The 19,045-nt window shown below is 43.6% G+C and overlaps 1 protein-coding gene across 6 annotated transcripts in view; it reads left to right on the top strand.

Moving 5' to 3' along the window:
* The window catches only part of mllt3 (MLLT3 super elongation complex subunit), a 45,985-nt gene extending 27,263 nt beyond the window's left edge, over positions 1–18,722 (top strand). For 5 of the 6 annotated variants that reach the window (XM_071378087.1, XM_071378089.1, XM_071378090.1 and 2 more), the window contains 8 exons: positions 1,012–1,605; positions 9,984–10,056; positions 10,208–10,261; positions 10,376–10,520; positions 10,845–10,944; positions 11,312–11,380; positions 11,804–11,875; positions 13,306–18,722. In XM_071378087.1, coding sequence (XP_071234188.1) covers positions 1,012–1,605; positions 9,984–10,056; positions 10,208–10,261; positions 10,376–10,520; positions 10,845–10,944; positions 11,312–11,380; positions 11,804–11,875; positions 13,306–13,437 — 1,239 coding nt within the window. In that variant the 3' untranslated portion in view covers positions 13,438–18,722. The remainder of the gene's footprint in view (positions 1–1,011; positions 1,606–9,983; positions 10,057–10,207; positions 10,262–10,375; positions 10,521–10,844; positions 10,945–11,311; positions 11,381–11,803; positions 11,876–13,305) is intronic. The other variant, XM_071378088.1, reaches the window with a different exon arrangement.
* The last annotated feature ends 323 nt before the right edge of the window (positions 18,723–19,045 follow it).

The following is a 19,045-nucleotide window of genomic DNA, read 5'->3' as shown; positions in this document are numbered from 1 at the left end:
CCGGGACAAACAGCCTGTGTCGTTTAGTTAGTGAAAAGAGAATGCACTGGCTTTAGTCGCTTCCATCTCCAGGTTTGCTCACCGGCCGTGCCACTAAGGTCGCACTTACAGCTGTTGAGTCTTCCCTCCCTTCCCCCACATTCTGGACAAAACAAGTTCCCAGCTCTTTTCTCAAGTAAACCCTTTTTCTTTTCTTTTTTCTAGAATAGACGTGCTCTTTATTGAGCGAGCAGTACAGAACCCCAGGGTGGCACAAGGGCTTTCTCAAAATGAACACAAAGTATTAAGACTCCTTTTAAAATGCCATGACCAGACCAAACCTTTTCTGTGCTCATTTATTTGTCTGGGGCGTATTGATTTGAGCATTGTAATCAAGCCTTCAGCGCTGGAAGCCAAGTAAATAATTCCCTGTAGTGTTTAAAAAATATATATTGACCCCAACAAATCTCACTGAAGTGGCAAACCTCAAATTGCATCATCCCTAACCATTTCCCTGGATATCTAGTCAACAGTTGATGAAGACTAATTTCAGTGGTGTGTATATAGAAAAGCCCTTGATCAAAAATGTACTTAGGCCCATACCGTCCGCTATGGATCAAGGGAGTTATTAGCTGAGCTCATTGACATGCTGACGATTAGCAACAAAGTGGGTCAAACAAACTAATTAGGTGTTTGCCCCATCGTGTCCACTGACCCTGAGACGGGATTTCTCCATCTTTCCTCTTGCCAGTGTGCAATCCTCTGAGTGTTAGTTAGGGCTGAACTAACTTTTTTCATTATGTACGTAGCTTGTGCGGGCTGTATTTAATCCAAATGGTAGAACTTGTTATTCAGATAATCACTTAGTTAGTGAAACATATCAATAAACTGTTCAACTATCCATTAAACCTAAAGGTAGCTCAAATCCCAACGTAACCTTAGAAGTTGTTGTTGCACATGAAGAGTTAAAGTTGATAGCTTGATCGACTATCCAAATAAATTGAGACCTAATCTATGTGCTTTTCGCTGCAGGACGGCTTCAAAGGATCTGACTCTCTCCTCACCACAACCACCACCAGCTCATCCAAGCTCCACAAACCCTCCAAGGACTACAAGGACAAGCCTTTGAAAGAGCCCAAAAGTGCCTTCAGAGACTGTAGCAGGGAACCAAGCAAAGCCTCCAAAGATACATCCAAGAAACCCAAAGAGAACCAGCCTCTTCGGGACAACCCCCCCATCCCCAAGATGGGCTTCAAGGAGCCCAAGGCCATGTCCAAGGAGCACCGGCAGGATGGGGGCTACTCGCACGGGGCTGGGAATGGGACAGGGACTAACAAGCGACTGTCCATCACCGACAGCGAGGACCACCTGACCAAAAAGCGCAAGAAGGGCTTCTCGGAGTTGACGTTAAAGCCACCGGGGGGCTCGTTGCTGCCGTACCCCCAGTCCCACTACTCGGATAAGAAACTGCTGAAGGACAAATCCCAGGTGCGGCCCGCTAAACTGCGGGTGGATGGCGGTGAGGCGCTGGGGGAGCGCAGGAAGGCGCCGACGCTACCTCCGTTCTCGGAGTTGACGGACGCCAACGACTCCGACATGGAGGACAATATGTCCACCAAATCAGATGTGAGTGGAGCCTATATGTATTTTGTGTTTGTAGGTTTGTGCCATCTGCCTTGACCACATTGGAAGAGTTGAATTATACTTTCATGTCTTCTGGGCTCTACTCTGTAGCTGTAAAAAGAGGTTTATTTTAAGTTTTTTTTTATTTTTATAATTGCTTTAGGGATGATCAATTCTGGTCCTCGTGGCCAGTGTCTGCTTGTTTTTGTCCCTTCAAATCAGTGAGTGGTGAAACCAGGTGTACTTTTGGAGCAATAAAGTGTGTCCATTTTGTTTGTACTGTTACGGCTTCACATTCAGGATCAACCGATAGGAATCAATCTTTCTATTTAGCATTTTTGCACATTACCATATGAGTATGCCCATGGAGCCTACTGGACTTTTTTAGTATTAGGTAGCAGAGTGGAGTTTCTGCCTGGTGCGGTAAGAAGGTTATTGAATCCTCTGGTTTTAAAAGTGGGTCTGTTCTGTTGGTCAGTCTCATCTTCCGCATGACCAGGCAATAAACATCTAATGACCGAGTCCAAGGGGGTGGCTCATAAACATGGTTGGTGTGCAGCTGCAGAGGGGCTGCTTTTGTTTGGAAGGAAACAGGAAATGGATACCTCCTAAACAACCACCCCACCTTCATGAATTTACCTCCCAGTGCCCCATTTTGACATATCCAAAAAAGCTGCCCATGCAAAGCGACTAATGTTTGCAGGTTTAGAATGTTCTGCTAAATCCAGGTTGCATGGTCAACTGTTGCGTTCTGAATTCTTTTTTAGTTGACAATTTGGTTAAATTTGATACTCTGTGCAAAGGATTAGAGATCTGGGAAATTATTTTTACATACCACAGTCTAGTTCCTTTTGTAAGTGTTAAGATGAGAATAACAGTCATATTTAGACCTTGAGAGAAATCAGTAGGCCTTTCAGTGTGTTGCCAGCTCCTCACACATTCAGTAAAGGACCTTAACAAAGTGGGGACTGTTATTAGCAGAAAGGCAAGCTGGGAGATGTATGTTTTTACGGCACCCAAGGAGAATGCAGAAGGACGCCAGGAATAGCCAAGAGCTCCTCTTCAATCTTTTGCCTTTTAGAAAAGAGGAAAAAGGGGGCAAACATTCTACATTTGTCAGAAAGCATCTCATTGTCTTTCTCCGTTTGCTTTCAAATTTTCTTTCATGCCCATGGTGTGTTCATCAGTCCCGCTACAAATACATTACACACACACACACACACACACACACACAGGTGCTAATCTCCCTTAACCATTTCCCCGTCAGAACCAGCAGAGCCATTGCAGCCCAAAGCCAAATGTGTGGTGTTGGTGGGGGGAGGGAGGAATTTGCCCTACAGGAATGGTCATAAATGGGAAGTGGGGTGGGTGCAGGGCGAGTGGAGACAAATGCCAGGTGGTCAGTCCTCCACAAGCTGCCTTGACGACTCTGGTGGCCCAGTCCTGGCTATCCCTGCTTACGCCTAACGCGAACCTTCATTTGATCTGTGCTTCTGCCACGCTATGTAGGCCTGGGGGAAACCACCAAAGGGGAGGGAGAAAGTAACAAGAAGAAGACAGTCTAATGAAGGCCCCACAACTACACATGGGTAGATCATATGAACAGCTTGTATTTTAGGTTAACTTCTTTCATGTAATGGAAACACAGGCTGTTTCATGAATTTGTACTTCGGTATAAGCATTGGCCTACTATTGCGCAATAGTACACACAAGTTGGTCCCTCATCAATACAAAATGTGTAGGCTGTGCACACTGCACATGTTGCATGCCTTCCTGACTCTTTCTCAGCGCAATAGGGTGGTTTGTGGTTGGTTTTATGTTTGTGGAGTGCTACATGTCCATGAGTTACAGTCACTTTTGTTAGGTTGACCTACTACATGACCAAACTGAAAGCGCATGGCACCTTAATTCACATCGAAACGACCTTGTTTGATCAACCTCCCACTGAATTGAGAGTGAATTAACTGACGTTTTTGCCAAGTCCAGCAATGTTCATCTTGTACTTGTATCTCACTTCAAATAAAATTGTATTTGTCACATGTACAAAAATTTGCACAAAAATGAAATGGTAACACAATATAATAACAAGGCTATATACAAGGAGTACAGGTACCGAGTCAATGTGCAGGGGCACGAGGTAGGGTAATATGTACATGTAGGTAGGGGTAAAGTGACCTGGCAATTAGGATATTAATAATAAACAGATTAGCAGCAGCATGTTTGAAACGTGTGAAAGTGTCTGTAGCGTCAATACACATGTTTGTGGTGTGTGTTGGAGCGTTAGTGTAATATGTGTGGGTAGAGTCCAGTGAGTGCATAGAACCGGTGCAAGAGTCGGTGCAAATAACTGGTGGCTTCGGGAGACTGAAAGAGAGGAGACGGCAGATTGATGGGGGCAACCTAATACTAAAGTCCTGTTTATTGTCCTATAAGAGGTCTGCTTTGGTGGCTTTGAGCAAGGCAAGACAAAAGCCCCTAAAGCAGAATGGCTGTGAGATTTACGATGTACTGAAGAACCCCGGGCCCATAAACCAGTAGACCAGCTGCATGTTTGTTGTCGGAGGTGACGGCTATTGAAGTTTCCCTACCTTTTGTCCTCACTTCTCGCTCGCGCTCTCTCGCGAAAAGAATGGTGGATGTTTCTTTGGGGCCTTCTACTGTCTATTGGGAAGAGAAGTTGTTTATCCTTGTTACAGTTGGGCTGATTGAAAGTTTCCCTGCAGCACAGGTAAATAAAAAAAAATATGCTGCAAAGGGGATATAACTGCACTACTAGGGACATACTGTATTTTCCTGATTTAATTTATTGTTAGTTGACTACAAACAAACTTGCCGCCACCAATGCGAGAGTTTGTCACATTAACGATGTTCCTTTGCTGCAGCTTTTGCACAAGCACTTTGAAAAGTAACATTTAAACCAAGACATCTGTAGGTTTCCTGGTTTAGGTGCAAATCAAATGTCTGCAAAAAAAGTATTAAAAATAGGCTAATGGCCTTACGTGCTATGAAAATGGACATCTAAGATGTGGGTTTCTTACTCGGACCACGTGAGGTCCATTTACTCGGTTTCTGTCGGTGTTTTTGACTCCAGCACACTAGAAGACCTCATAATTTTGAATGAAGGCTAATCTTTGGCCCTCTTAATTGACTAAGTCTTTGGATCTGAGAAGTTCATAAACTGTAACAAGGGTATACGGTTTCAGAGACCGGGGTTAGAGAGGGCTCTATTTGGCAGCCCGGGCCCGTAGATTAAGAGGCTGTATCCCCATAGCCAGGGAGGCAATTTGTGGCTGCTCGCACGCCTCTAGAATTTGAATGGAATTCCATCTCGTATTCCCCTTGCTCTCCTGTGTAGTACAACGAATTACAGATAAGGCTTTCCCCAGGGCTGAACCGTACTAGGCAAGCAAGTCAGTCGCTTTGGTTCGAGTTGCTGTCTAGGGTTAGGCCTTAGCCTCTACAGTCAGCAGACATAGACACACACATCCTGGAAGTTGCATGTCATAGCGGGGGAAGGAGTAGATTTATCTTTACTTTGTGTGGTGTCTCAGGGCCACAGATCAAACAAGAAAATGATCTGTCATTTAGCTTCAAAGTGCCTTTCCCCTCAGTCTTCCACTTGGATGAGGTTTAAAGCTTCCAGGCACACAACCATGTGGTCACACTCACACACTTGGATGCATTGTCTGTCATTGCCTATTTCGTCTGCTGGATACTGTATTGTTTTTCTCGTGGTATTTTGTAGTCTTTAGCCCAGGGATGCACTCCTACTAGTTTCCATTTTTCCCTGGCTCATACTTAATCAACAAATGCTACTGATTGGCTGGAGAGGACACAGTACTACAGTACATAGACCTCTGCTGGAGAATTGGAAGAAATCAGTGTTGGCCTTTAATCATCAGCTCTGTTTCTCCCTACAAATCAGTTTTGGTATCTTCTGTGAAAAACCTATTTTAGCTGGGTGTGACATGTAAATGTCAAAATACAATTGATTTGTTTCCCTCCCCCCCTCTCTCCCCAACTTCTACCTTGTCTCGTTGCTGCAACTCCCTTAAAGGGCTCGGGAGATGCGAAAGTGAAGTCACGCGTCCTCCGACCGATATTAGCATTTTTCGCGCATCGTGTTCAAATCGTTTGATTCTGCTGAGCTTCACAATCAATGTTGTATACTTTCGGATTATATGGACATGATGCGGGAAAAAGGCTTATCGGTCTCATAGTCCCAATCGGTATTAGATAGAATGACGCGGCCCTGCCCGCCTGTGGGGAAAACAACCTTTGGTTACCCCATTGGCTCACAACAGAAACGTTTTGAAACGCAATTTTCTTGTCTGCTTATTTTAGTCAATTACAAAATTATATTTAAGAAAAGTACAACATGTCTAAAAATTACTTTTCAACATTGCCTGCTCCAGAGCATTCTCACTACTTATAACGGTGCTAGCAGCCATATGCTAGCTACCGACCGGAACGTTAAACTTGCCAAAACCAAAGACGCAAACTAACAGACTAACGTTATACAGCTACAAGTAGTGAGTGGAGTTACAAATGCACTATACTAAACAAGTTAAATGTTTTACCTGTGATAAAAGGTTTTCCACACATAACTACGTGTAGCCTACTTTGACACCGGGTCCCCACATTTCCCTCTCTCCCACACCGAATAGCTTGAAGTAACAGGACTCTTCTCACAGGCTCTATTTCCCTACGTGGGAGCATTACGAACCGTAGGTTGGGATTTTTACCTGGTTACATGTACATTGAACAACACGGCATGTTTATGTAATTCTGTATAACAAAATATTGACAAAGTTGGCTCTCTTACAATAGTGGTGAATGGGAAAGAATGTTGTCCTCAATTTGTGTGCGTGGTCGAGGGGAATATCGACTCGGTGTATGACTTGAATGGGATTTGTTCCACATTCTAAAACATTAGCATGTGTAAACAGTGACAGGAAAACTAAACCAAAGCATGGATTGCCGTCATACTGTGTACATGGACTACTTATATGGTAAGGAAACCAATTTGTCATTGTGTAATTTGTCTGAACTATCCCTTTAATTCTTTTTTCTGTCGGTCTTCCCTGCTTATTTACATAAAAAATATTGAGGGGATGAGTTGTGGCTGATTTCTTGCGATATGGAGGACGAAACCAATGATGACTTAGTCACGTTTGGCTTAACCCACACAGTGCTTCAAGAGCCAGCTAAAATATAACACTGACAAATAATACTCTTCCTTATTTTATGGGCATATGGTTGACTTTAGTAGTATGTCTGTGCTGTTTCACTTAACTATTTTTACAATGGTAGTGGGAATTTTAAGCAGTTTGGCTATTTTGTTCTGTGTTTCATGTTTAGCTAGTGGCTGGTTCTTGCATCTTGTCAGCTGTTGCACCACATTTGCTGTCTGTCAGTTTTGATTGAAGTCACTTTTTCATTAGCTTTAAAAAAGTAATGTACTGTACCGTTACAGCTTTGCTATTAATCAAGGCAGGGTGAAGGGTAAGGGATAGGCCTTGGTAATCTCCAGCTCTCTCCTTCACTCGCTCTCTTTCTCTCTCTCTGGGACACAGCACAAATGCCAGACCAGATGATTTTAACGTGGCTCTCTCCACAAGCTCTGAAATGCCCTTTATTATTTTTTACAAGTTTCTCGTTTTTGGCTGGACAACCAAAGACGGAGAAAAGCCTCTTGATTTACAACCAAGGCCTCTGACCATGCATTTGATGTCAGCGAGACACCCAGACAGACAAACAGGCTGTAAAATGCTCCAAAAAGAAAGGGAGAGAACATCAAAGATTCCCTCATGACTCTGTGGGACCCCACAGGGGGGCTTGGTTTTAATGGGCTTACCCCTACACTTGCCAGCCAGACACTTGGCAGCATCAATACTCAGCCCAGATCTTGGTAGAAGTGAGGGGAGGAGGAGTTTTTTGTGTGTGGTAATGGAAGTTTGTTGACTCTTCCCCAATTTGGAATGGAAATCGTAACACAGCCTTGCAGCACACCTCACAGGCCAGACAGGAAACCGAAGCCCCGCCATATCAGACATAGATCCATCACCTGGAAATTCTCCAATTCAATTAATTCTATTTGTTGCCTCAGGAAAATATCTTCTCCTCTCCATTCAGGCTCTCTTCGATTTTTAAATCCACCGTTTCTTTGTTGCAGCAGGTGTATTCATAAGACGGCCCTATCAAGCGTTTTATAAGCTGAAAACATTTTGTATCAGCCCTGTCCTGGCTGTAAATCACTGCTTTGTGCTGCCTTGGCTGGAGGGCCAGAACACTTCTGTGAGTTGGATATTGTTCAGGAGACCTAGGCCTGGTTTCCAAGGGGTCATCTGAGAGGAATGTAAACAAATTAATTCAGATTAACTTTAATGGCTTCTTCAGATTTCCTTTTGTGCAGCCTTCTAAGGAGGATTAACTTAATGGTAACTTGCAGATTTTCATAGTTCCTTTCAGTAGAGAAAGATATCACCCCCTTTGCACTAACTTAAAGTGGAAAAATGTTCAACTTTTTGTTAGACTGACATGGATATGAAAGTTGGTGTAATAGGTAACACAGAACTTCTGGTGTCATTTGGAGCAAAGTAGATCGGTACATCTAGGCACTCATCTTCCTCCCTGGTACTATGAGTGTCATGATATGATGTCCTCCTATAGAGTCTCTTTATTCATATACCCCTCCCCTTTTTGTTCACTCAAATTGTCTCGGTTAACATACTGCCATCAATCAGTACCATTTTCAATTAGTGATTAGCCCATACATGAAGGAAGGAGGCATTTTCAAAGTATTGGAACCAAGCCATTGCTCACCCACACATGTTAGTGTTTCTACAGTGACGGGAGAGGGAATGTTGTGCATGTGCGTTGTAAATACAGGAGCCCCTGGGAGCCCAGCCAGTAAACCTGTCAGTCTCCTTATTGGCCTATGCCAGGGATTTCATCACTGCCACTCACGCCACCGGGGTGCCAAGCCTGCCTACAGAGCCCTGTCTTCCTAAGATTTAATGCACTTAATAGGCTTTTTGGACTCTTATTAGCTATTATTGCAGCCTATAACCATAAGCCCAATAGGAAGTGTACTAAGGAGAAATTGAATGGTTGGGAGAGCCACATCCAGTAGAGAAGTTGCGGATGCCTCCTGCAGTGCTAGAGGCGTCACTACAGACCCGGGTTTGATCCCGGGCCGTATCGCAACCGGCTGTGATCTGGAGTCCCACAGGGCGGCACACAATTGGCCCAGCGTCGTCCGGATTAGGGGAGGGTTTGTCCGGGGACCTTTACTTGGCTCATCACGCTCTAGCAACTCCTTGTGGAGGGCTGGGTGCCTGCAGGCTGACCTCAGTCATCAGGTGAACGGTTTTTCCTCCAACACATTGGTGCAGGCGGGTGTTAAGAAACGTGGTTTGGTGGGTCGTGTTAATTTACTTTTTGTCAATCTCTGACTTGAAATGTATTTGTTAAAATTATATTTGATACTGTACATGCACACGACTTGCAAGAATTGGGAAGTATTTGATTCTTCTACACCTCCATTGCTTGCTGTTTGCGGTTTTAGGCTGGGTTTCTGTACAGCACTTTGTGACATCCGCTGATGTAAGAGGGGCTTCATAAATTGCTGGTTTTTATTTAACCAGGAAGTTCCATTGAGGTTAGACTTCTTTCCCAGTCGAGACCAGTGATCAATATGTTTTTCACTGTTTTTCTCATTAGAATTGGTTTGTATGAAACTTAGGCAGCATGATGGCTCTGAATAGGACCAAATTCACCCCAGACCGCTTAAGTTGATATGGGCGTGCAGCCGTGTGAATGTAATATGTGGATGGGTATGCGGGAACTTAATTTGGATTTTCTGGCTTGCTCCAGAAATGTTGTCTTTTGTATGTGGTAATTGAACCAAATTCCCTTTTTTATATTGACATGCTGCAGTCTACCTTTCAATGGTTGCCTTCCTTCCCAACTGTCTGTTTCGTGTGTGTTGAGGGGGGGGGGGGGGGAATACTGCTTTCAACCTTGTGAAGCATTGTAAATCTACCATGTTTGGGTTTGACAAGCCCAGATTTACAGTGGAAGCAAGCACTGTTATGCCTTTTAGGATGGAAGATGGTAGATAATTGGGTCTAACTTTCTTCTGATCTCCAATCCCATCGCATTTCTATGTGACACACACACTAACATGGCCCTCTGTGGAAATGTTATGCTGGACTTGAAGCGTGGGCTGCGGACTCAGTGTTTTGTGTCCAGTGTTTGCACCCTACCCAAGGGGCTTTGCACTCTCTGTGAGCACCGACGTTTGTTCATTTGCCATGTAGTAGATCTCTGATAGTGTATTGGTCACTGATCTCTCTTTCCCCCTCTCCTCTTCCCAGTCGGAGCAGCCCAGTCCAGCCAGTTCAAGCTCTAGTTCCAGTTCAGGATTTGCAGCCAGCCACAAACGCCAAGGTAACACCAGAACCTATGCATACACACTTTTCTCCAGATCACCTGGAAATGACAATCTTTTTTTATTTTTATTGGCCACCCCAAATGGGGTATAACATGTTGCATCTCTTCCCCTTCACTCCCATGCTGTGTTTTTGTTCCATGGACACAGTGGCCGAATTCGTCCGCAGGAAGGTAGGGGCCGTCCCTGCCACAGCCCACACAGGTAACCTCACACCTGACTACACTATCCATGGATGGAATCACAAGACTGGGCATGATTAGTCACTATCAAATTGTTTCCTCTTCACGAATGTTCGCTTTCTCTCTCTACACACAGTGTTGGGTCCCCTTCGTTCAATAATTCACGACCTGCACTCCGACGACAACGAGGATGATTCGGAGGAGGAGGACAACGATGACAACGACATGGACTCTGACCTGGAGCGACCGATGCACACGCACATGACACACCGCCACCGCCGGTAGGTAGTGCCTGGCCGTTGTCATGGCAACATGGCCCTTTGGGGGGCCCCCCAGGGTCGTTTTCAATGGGGCTTTAATGAACTGGCAACTTAAAAGTTACTAGTATCATATGCCATCTCAGGTACTACCTCTACCGTTGTGCCCTTAAGGAAGGCTCTAAATCTCAAAATAGCTTCAGGGATGCTGCTCTGACCTTGTGCTGTGTGTGGTTCGATTGGATGGAAAAACAACCACAAAAATACTTTTTCCATTTTGAATAATGTTCCATTATCAGTAATAATGTTGTATAGTATTCCAATGGTTGTCATCCTCCTTTTCTGCAGGGTCAGCTTGAGTGACGGCACTGAGAGTGAAAACAGCTCAGCGCCCTCTCCCCACTCTCGCCACGAGCCCCCGCCTTTAATAAACACCAGTAATAACCAGGTAAGACCAATAAAATTATAAACATTATGAAATTGAACAGAGCTGTTATTGGTTTTAGACACTGCTTGTATGGAAACATCAGTCTTATTAGCATCCTATAATTCCCAGGATGCATTTCCCTCGTGCGCCAGCCACAATGCTACGCGTAAATAATGACCTTTGTGTAAAGTTTAAACAAAGCAGCGGTTTTCCAGTGGGTACATATGATAATCCCTTATCTGGTTCATATTCACTTAGGACGAAATGAAAGGAAATGGGTCAACTGGGAGGGGCCTACCTGAACTTGTCTAATAAGAAACGCTTATTTTTCGTTGCCAAACTTATTGCTACGTTGTGTACTGATGAATACAACCCTGATGTCTCGCAGATACTGGAGGTGAAGAGCCCCATTAAGCAAACGAAGCAGGATAAGAATAAAAACATTGACTGTGACAAGGTGAGTAGCTTCCTTGTGGTTGGGTTTTACAGAGATATGGTCCAATCAGTGTAATTGAATGGCATTGTAGCCAGGACATTTGCAGGCCTAAACTGAAGTCTCTGCGGTCACCAAGGCTCTTGCAAATGGACAGAAGACAGTCTTCCTGATAATCATAACTTGGCCCGGTTACTCGCCTTGTCATAGTCCCAGATGGTGTAAATAGGTAACAGACCTGGTTCAAATACACACTTGAAAATTTGAGGTTTGCTTGAGTTCGCACTTTTGCGACAACGCAGTTGGCACCGTTGTCGTCCCAGGCAAATTTTAAATCAAACCACGGCTCACGTACATGAAATTCGGATTTGACCCAGTTAAAAAAAAAGGTCTCGTTTAGTTGAACTCCCCCATGCTGATGGGCCGTGCTTTCCGTCTGTCTCTCAGGCTTACCTGGATGAGCTGGTGGAGCTACACAGACGACTGATGACACTGAGAGAGAGGCACATACTCCAACAGGTGAGGTCCAATAGTGTTTGTTTGTGTGAGTTTGCTGTACTAATACATGTGTTCTCGGAGGACGAACCCGTACGTTTGCCGGTTCATGTTTGCATGGAAGATGTCGCTTGCTCGGGTCGTGTTGTTTGGGCTTCATGCTGTATCTGTTACGCAGCACATTATAATTGAGGACTTCGTATAGGTGTCTGGCAATTATTAATGATTTGGTTAACTTTTTTTTTCTCCACTCCATCTAAAAGCACACGTCCTCTTGCTTATGTTCACAAGGCCTATCATATGACCGCATTAATGGAGATTCCCAGCCGCCGTTGCCAAGGAGCGGGCTCGCTTTCCTAATGAGATGTTTGGCTCCGAGCATTGGTGGAAAAACTCCTCCCCACACAACATCAGCGACCCGAGCGCTAACTCACGGCATAATCAAGCTAATCCTCAGAGCGCTTGGAGACTTTAGTGTCATAGCAGTGTTTCACATCCTCTGAATATGAGACATGTGAATGATTATCTTTCCAACCTCCCAATGCTATTTTGCCTCTTTTTGGAAAAACTGCAATGGAGTCATTTCATATTTTTTTTGAAGAAGACGAATCAAGAAAATGTGGCCACTTTATTTTCAATAGAAATGAATCTGTAGTATCTGCCAAAGTGCTGTCCTACCTGACCAAAACCAGGTCCGGTAATCTTGGTGTGGGTCCTTCTCCCCGGATACGGGGGGAGGGGTGTGTGTTGCGACTCGGCTTGCAAGCATCTGAATTCTATCTTCCATGTCATAACAATTGGCCGAGTCTCCCTGCACTCCTGGTCCGGCCGGCGCTCAGGGAGGGAGGAGGAGAAATGCGTTCCACATGGAGGCCCAACCGGTGCTTTGTAGTATGAAACGGATCAGGCTAGGGTCACCCATTACGTTACAACAACGCCACGGCTTCAGACACCGGAGTTCCAGTAATCACTGCAAGATAGACGCATACACACGCACACACTTCCCTATCGGAGGAGAGCTGGAACCAATAAGACACCAGCCAAGGAAAAAGCATATTACCTATTAGGGCCTCTCCCTCTCTGATAGAGTTCACATGCAAGGAGTGCAGTGGGGTGAATTAGGGGGGTCCCCATTCCAAATTCAGTGTAGTAAAAACCGACACTAGCCCACCCACCGTTCAATGACGCTTCCCACAAATTTGTTTTGAATTGGTCTATATTATAGTGTGCGATTCAACATTGTCTGGGTTGGCTGCTCCCTGAGACTGTATAGGGTGGAAACTCTGCTGCTGGTCAATATACCAAACATTAGGGCAACTTCCTAATTATGTTGAATGTGGATGATTTAACAAAGGAAATGTGTACAATTCCTCCGTTCTTGGTAGGATTAGGGTTTACAGACTGTAGTCTAAGGGTTTGTTGACTTTCTATCTGTGCCTTCTTTCCCCTCACAGATAGTGAACCTCATCGAGGAGACTGGACACTTCCACATCACAAACACCACGTTTGACTTTGACCTCTGCTCCCTGGACAAAACTACGGTGCGGAAGCTCCAGAGTTACCTGGAAACGTCTGGAACGTCATGAGGTCTGGGAGCTGCTGGCTGCTGCAAGGAACAATGTTGGAAGAACTTAGGAATCTTCCTCTTTTGTTCTCCCCCCCCCCCCCCAAAATGTACTTTTCACTGCAACGCAAAAAGACGACCTGTCACGGCCGGGCCCTGCCCCGGGTCTTAGTGCCTGGCCTTCTGGTCGCTCCACAATGCTCGTTGGATCCTGTCTCTCCACGCGACCAGGGTAGCCCGTAAGCACAGACCGGAACGATGTGTCGTGTCACCCTGGAGATTAGTCCTGTCGACCAGGAATATCACCCAGAAAGCCTTGAAAAATTCCACAGTTGACAAAAAAACGTGGTGAAGAAAGAGACCTTGCTTTTAAAACTAATGTGCATATTATTACCATGTATTGCATTTTTGGGCATTCTTTGTGATGAATGGTGCATGTTCAACACTGCCTTACCACGTTTGTCGGTCTTTATTTATTGAGTTTGAGTTTCGTGTGTGTGTGTGTGTGTGAGAGAGAATAGCAACACTGAGTTAGTCTTGTGCAAGCACTTCACAACATGCATCTCTCTGGCTCTGGCAGGACGGTGGAGCAGCGCGTTGTCATCACAACGTTAAGATTTAAATTATCTTACGTGACGGATGACTTGAATGGCAATCAAACGTCCCGCTATATGAAGACGGCAACTCGACCCTCTCCAAAACAATTTGTTATCAGTGCCCACCGGTACGAGCTGAAGACAAATCATGGACTCAAATTGTTGGAATTAACACAATTGTATATTCCATTCTTGGTACCAAAACTTTAATTGATGTATTGGACAATGATGAGGCAAATTTCCAAAGTGTGCTGCATGTTGGTTTTACAAGCTCTCCACTTGTATTCGCTGCTCAAGTTGAAACCAAGCCTAGTGTTTGATCAATCTATTCTGCCCTACCAAGCAAGAAGGCAGTAACTGCTCATAGCGTGGAACTGATAGAAATGGCTTTTATTTACCTTGTTTTCACAGTAACTTGATGCAGTTACTGCTAACATGACCCCCATTTTCTCCTAAATACAATAGAGGCAGGATACTTGTCCACATGATTAAGCATGTATATAATGTTGCAAAAATGACTAACTCATTTTCAACCAAATGAGCAGTTACTGCCTTTTTTGCTTGGTTGGGCAGTATTGTAAGCAGGCCTGTGCTAAAAAGGAACTATTTTGAATCCTGGAATTTTAGGGGGGGGAAATGTACTCTTACATATGTAAGACATTGAATCTTATTTATTTCACGGTGACCTCCGTTGCCAAATCAAAGTTGTGCATTAGAATTGAGAGAAACTTAACTGATTTTTTTTTTTTTTGTGGAACTTTGTTCTTTTTGCTAGCCTGAGGAGTTGAAGTTAATTTTGGTATTCCTGTTGAGGCATCGCTCTCAGCAGACAGTGGTTGTAGCTGCTCACAGGGCCACGCAAAGGCAGAACATGTTGCATTTCTTCTTGACCAATGTCAGTCTTATGAGTTTGTGTATTCTTAGGACATACAATAAAAATGCTGTGTTTTGTACAGATGAGGACATGTGCAACCTGTGGTAAAAATAGTTAGTCACTGTAAATGTAAACATTCTTTGTTTTGACTTTGTTGCAATGACATTTTGTAATTTCTCTTTTTCTTTTTTTTTTTTTTTAATGTCTAAGCCCAAAGATGTTTGTTTTGGTTGGGATATCATGATATATTGTTTATTTGTATATAAACGTTGTGATTAGTAATGTCATCTTTCATTTCTTGGAAGGTTGGAAAAAATATAACATTTGGTATTTTAAACTATGGTAGCTTACAATCATGTGTTTTAGTCAAAGCTATAACTGGCTTCTGGTGGATCCACAACATGCAGCAATTTTTGGGGGGGTTAATTTCATCACTATACTTGACTTTCTTCTATTTAGTTATACAATTCAAATGGCAGACTAAATGACCACACTACTCCCCCCATGTTTCTAATTTGGGAGGGCAACACGATTACTTCCTGTATACACGGAGTGTACAAAACATTAGGAACAACTTCCTAATATTGAGTTGCACCCTCTTTTGCCCTCAACAGCTTCAATTCGTCAGGGCATGGACTCTACAAGGTGTCAAGCGTTCCACAGGGATGCTGGCCCGTGTTGACTTAAACCGGTGCGCCTGGCACCTACTACCATACCCCATTCAAACACAATAAATATTTTGTCTTAACAATTCTCCCTCTGAATGGAACACACACAATCCATGTCTCAAGGCTTAAAAATCCTTTAACTTGTCTCCTCCCCTTTATCTACATGAATTGAAGTGACATCAATAAGGGAACATAGTATTCACCTGGTCAGTCTGTCATGGAAAGAGCAGGTGTTCTTAATGTTTTATAAACTTGGTGTATATGAATGCTTCTATTTGGAGAGAAGTGAGTGCTGGGAATAGGTATACAATACCAACCTTTTTCAAAGGGGACGTGTAATGCTCCGGTCTGTTCAGGATGGCGCAACGTTACAGAACAATAGGCATAGGCAGTAATTTCAGCTCTATGCTTTGCATTTCTATCTGCAACATTCTGAACATTTCGCTCTATTGAATACACCCCCTCGGTTATCCTCATCTGTATATCTAGCACTAGCAGTCATCTCAATCTCCTGTCTCTTACCTATTGAGATGTAGGGGGGGACATGAGGTTGCAATGTAGTGCAGTTTTGTGTTGGGTTGAATGTGGAACGTATTGTCTCTGCTGTCAGTTCTACCAGATCTGACTCATTTACTGTGTGTTTTCAACTTGCAGACTATTTCCTATAAAATGCACAGTTGCAATTCCTTTCTGTGAGGACATTGGTTTTGTGTGATTCAAGGTTTCACGTTCAAGGTTTCATTCATGTCACTGAATTCCAATGACAACTTGATCATTTGATTACCCTAGTTTTATTCAACTAGCCACTAAGTACTGTATAAACGCCACTATTCCTTTTGAACAAAGTGTTTATTTCTCAGTGGATCTTCGAATGCCCAGTGTTTCAGGATGTTTTGAATCCTGAATCGTCGAGACAAAGTAAATAGGTAGCCTTTTCCGGGCCTTGGGGGAGGGGCCCACAGTATGTGCCGTTTCTGTAGCATGAGAAGTACACTCCCTGAACAGGACCCTAGTTTATCGCTGAGACACAAAAGCAACTGTAAAAGGGGAAAAGTTCATGAACCATTTAAAAAAAAAAAACATAACACAGGTCTCAGGTCAGAATGTTGATCCCCTCTTTTTTAATTAGCTGACACGATTTGTGTAGCACGTGGTTTTTAGGTTTGTCAATGTAGGTGGTCGGACAAACGTTTGGAAGGCATCCAGACTCCCCATTTTGTGAAGGGGATGGGGAAGTATCATGCTCAAGCCTTTTATCAGGGAAATAACCTCTTCTTTTAAAATAGGATTTTCAGCTCTTGTTCGCTGTATTGCTCGCCAATTGAAATCCTCTCAGATTCGTTCAGAGCTCGCTGCCAAGGTTAGCTGTTCTGGGCCCTGTCCAGGAATGTGTGCAGATTATAAATGTGTTGTCTCAACCGGATATGATTTTTCTGTCATGTAGAATATGGAATTATGTCTGCTCTTCATTACATTTCTATCTGCAACACACTGAATATACTCCTCGATCCGTGTGGTTGAGAGAAGTAGGGAGAGGAGGATGCCATTTTAGACAATTGAGATGTACCTCCTACAACCTGCACGGTAAGGACCTTCCTGTCTGTAAGGAAAACTCTCTGTGTCCCAAATTACACCCTATTAATGACGTAGTGGCACTACCTTTGACCCGAGGCCTATGGTCCCTGGTCAAAAGTAGTGCACTATAATGGGAATAGGGTGCCATTTGCGATGCCGCCAGGGAGTAGCTGGTATAGTGTTGGACATGTGAAGGCCATGGCCACTAACGGACATGCTAAGCCAGCCAACTTAACACATTTTGAGCAGCTGTTTAATGAATTGGAGCAGCTGGACGATGGTGGTGCCAAGGTATTTTGAGAATGTGATACACTTCTAATCGCATTAACACGGCGCCATCGTACTCTTTATTCTGCCATTCCACCTCGTGTAAGAGCCAGAGGCTACTCCAGTTGTCCATTGACCGTTTTCACACTGTATTTGCAGCGGCGGGAAAGAGTCATCCCAACAGAAGTCTTAAGGAGACATTATCGTTCTAGAAGTAATTTACAAATGTCACTATTGTTGCAAAAAAAATGATCAGTTCTTATATGCAGGTTTTTTTGCCTCTTGGGAAGTTACTTAATGACAAAGAGATTGAAATGGCTTAAATAATCATTTATAATATTTCGTTTTTGCAGGAGTCCCTTTTTTAAAGACAATTCCACAAGCTGTTGTGTCTGTCATTCTGGTAACAGCTTGGATATACTTGTTTTGCTTGCAGACCTGTTTGTCAGTGATTTAAGAGAGGGTATACTGCGATCATATCACACCAGTTAAGAAGAGAGTCTTGTTTGGCTGTGGTCTGAGCATCAATTCAAAGATATCCGCCTTTCACTTAAGCTGCTTTTCAATGGTCTGGTTTAAGTATACAGTATGTATACATATACATGACGGTGCAGGCTGCAAGGCAACAGGCCTGAGCCTCAGAGCTTGTCCAGCTGCTTTTTGTCACACGATGATAGTTATGGATTGAACATGGCTGGATCCTTTAATCGTTTTCCCACTCCTTTCCTCAGTGTGTTTTAGATTGTCCACTTCGTTTTATTTTTTTGAGCCATGGTTTCTTAAGCTCTTCTCTTGAACTCTACACTCATTGTGATTCGCTGCAGCTGACACCATACCCTGTGTATATAGCCAAGTTATCGTTACTCATTGTGCATTTATTCCTTATCTATTATTTCAATTTTTTTCTCTGTATTGTTGGGAAGGGCCCGTAAGTAAGCATTTCACTGTTTTACAAAGCATGTGACAAAATTTGTTTTGGAATTAGTAGCAGGGCTATGGCATATCCCCCTCAACGTTCCAGAATAGGGTGAAAATGGCAGCCATATTGGTCAGGGAGAAATTCAAACCAGTCTATTTGGAATGAATGGCAGTAGAGGCATAATCCTGTTTGTACTTGTGCAGGAAAATAAAAGTAAGTCAGGTGATGTATGTAATATATTTATTGTAAACCCTTTTTGTTTTCTTGTAAAGCTGTGTGTGCTATTATGATACAATATCAGTACTTGTTGTATTTACAACTTATCTATACTGAGCAAAAATGTAAACGCAACATGTAAAGTGTTGGTCCCATGTTTCCTGAGCTTAAATAAAAGAGCCACGAATTTTCCATTTGCACAAAAATATTATTTCTCTAAAATGTTGTGTACACATTTGTTTACATCCCTGTTAGTGAGCACTTCTCCTTTGCCAAGATAATCCATCCCCCTGACAGGTGTGGCATATCAAGAAGCTGATTAAACAGCATGATCATTACACAGGTGCACCTTGTGCTGGGGACAATAAAAAGGCACTCTAAAATGCACAGTGTTGTCACACAACACAATGCCACAGATGCCTCAAGTTCTGCAGGAGCGTGCAGTTGGCATGCTGACTGCAGGAATGTCCAGAGCTGTTGCCGGAGAATGTAATTTAAATTTCTCTACCATAAGC

This window comes from Salvelinus alpinus, chromosome 31 (genome assembly GCF_045679555.1).
Source record: "Salvelinus alpinus chromosome 31, SLU_Salpinus.1, whole genome shotgun sequence".
NCBI lineage: Eukaryota > Metazoa > Chordata > Actinopteri > Salmoniformes > Salmonidae > Salvelinus > Salvelinus alpinus.
The sequence above is the reverse complement of the archived record's forward strand: the minus strand, read 5'-3'. Positions and strand labels throughout refer to the sequence as shown.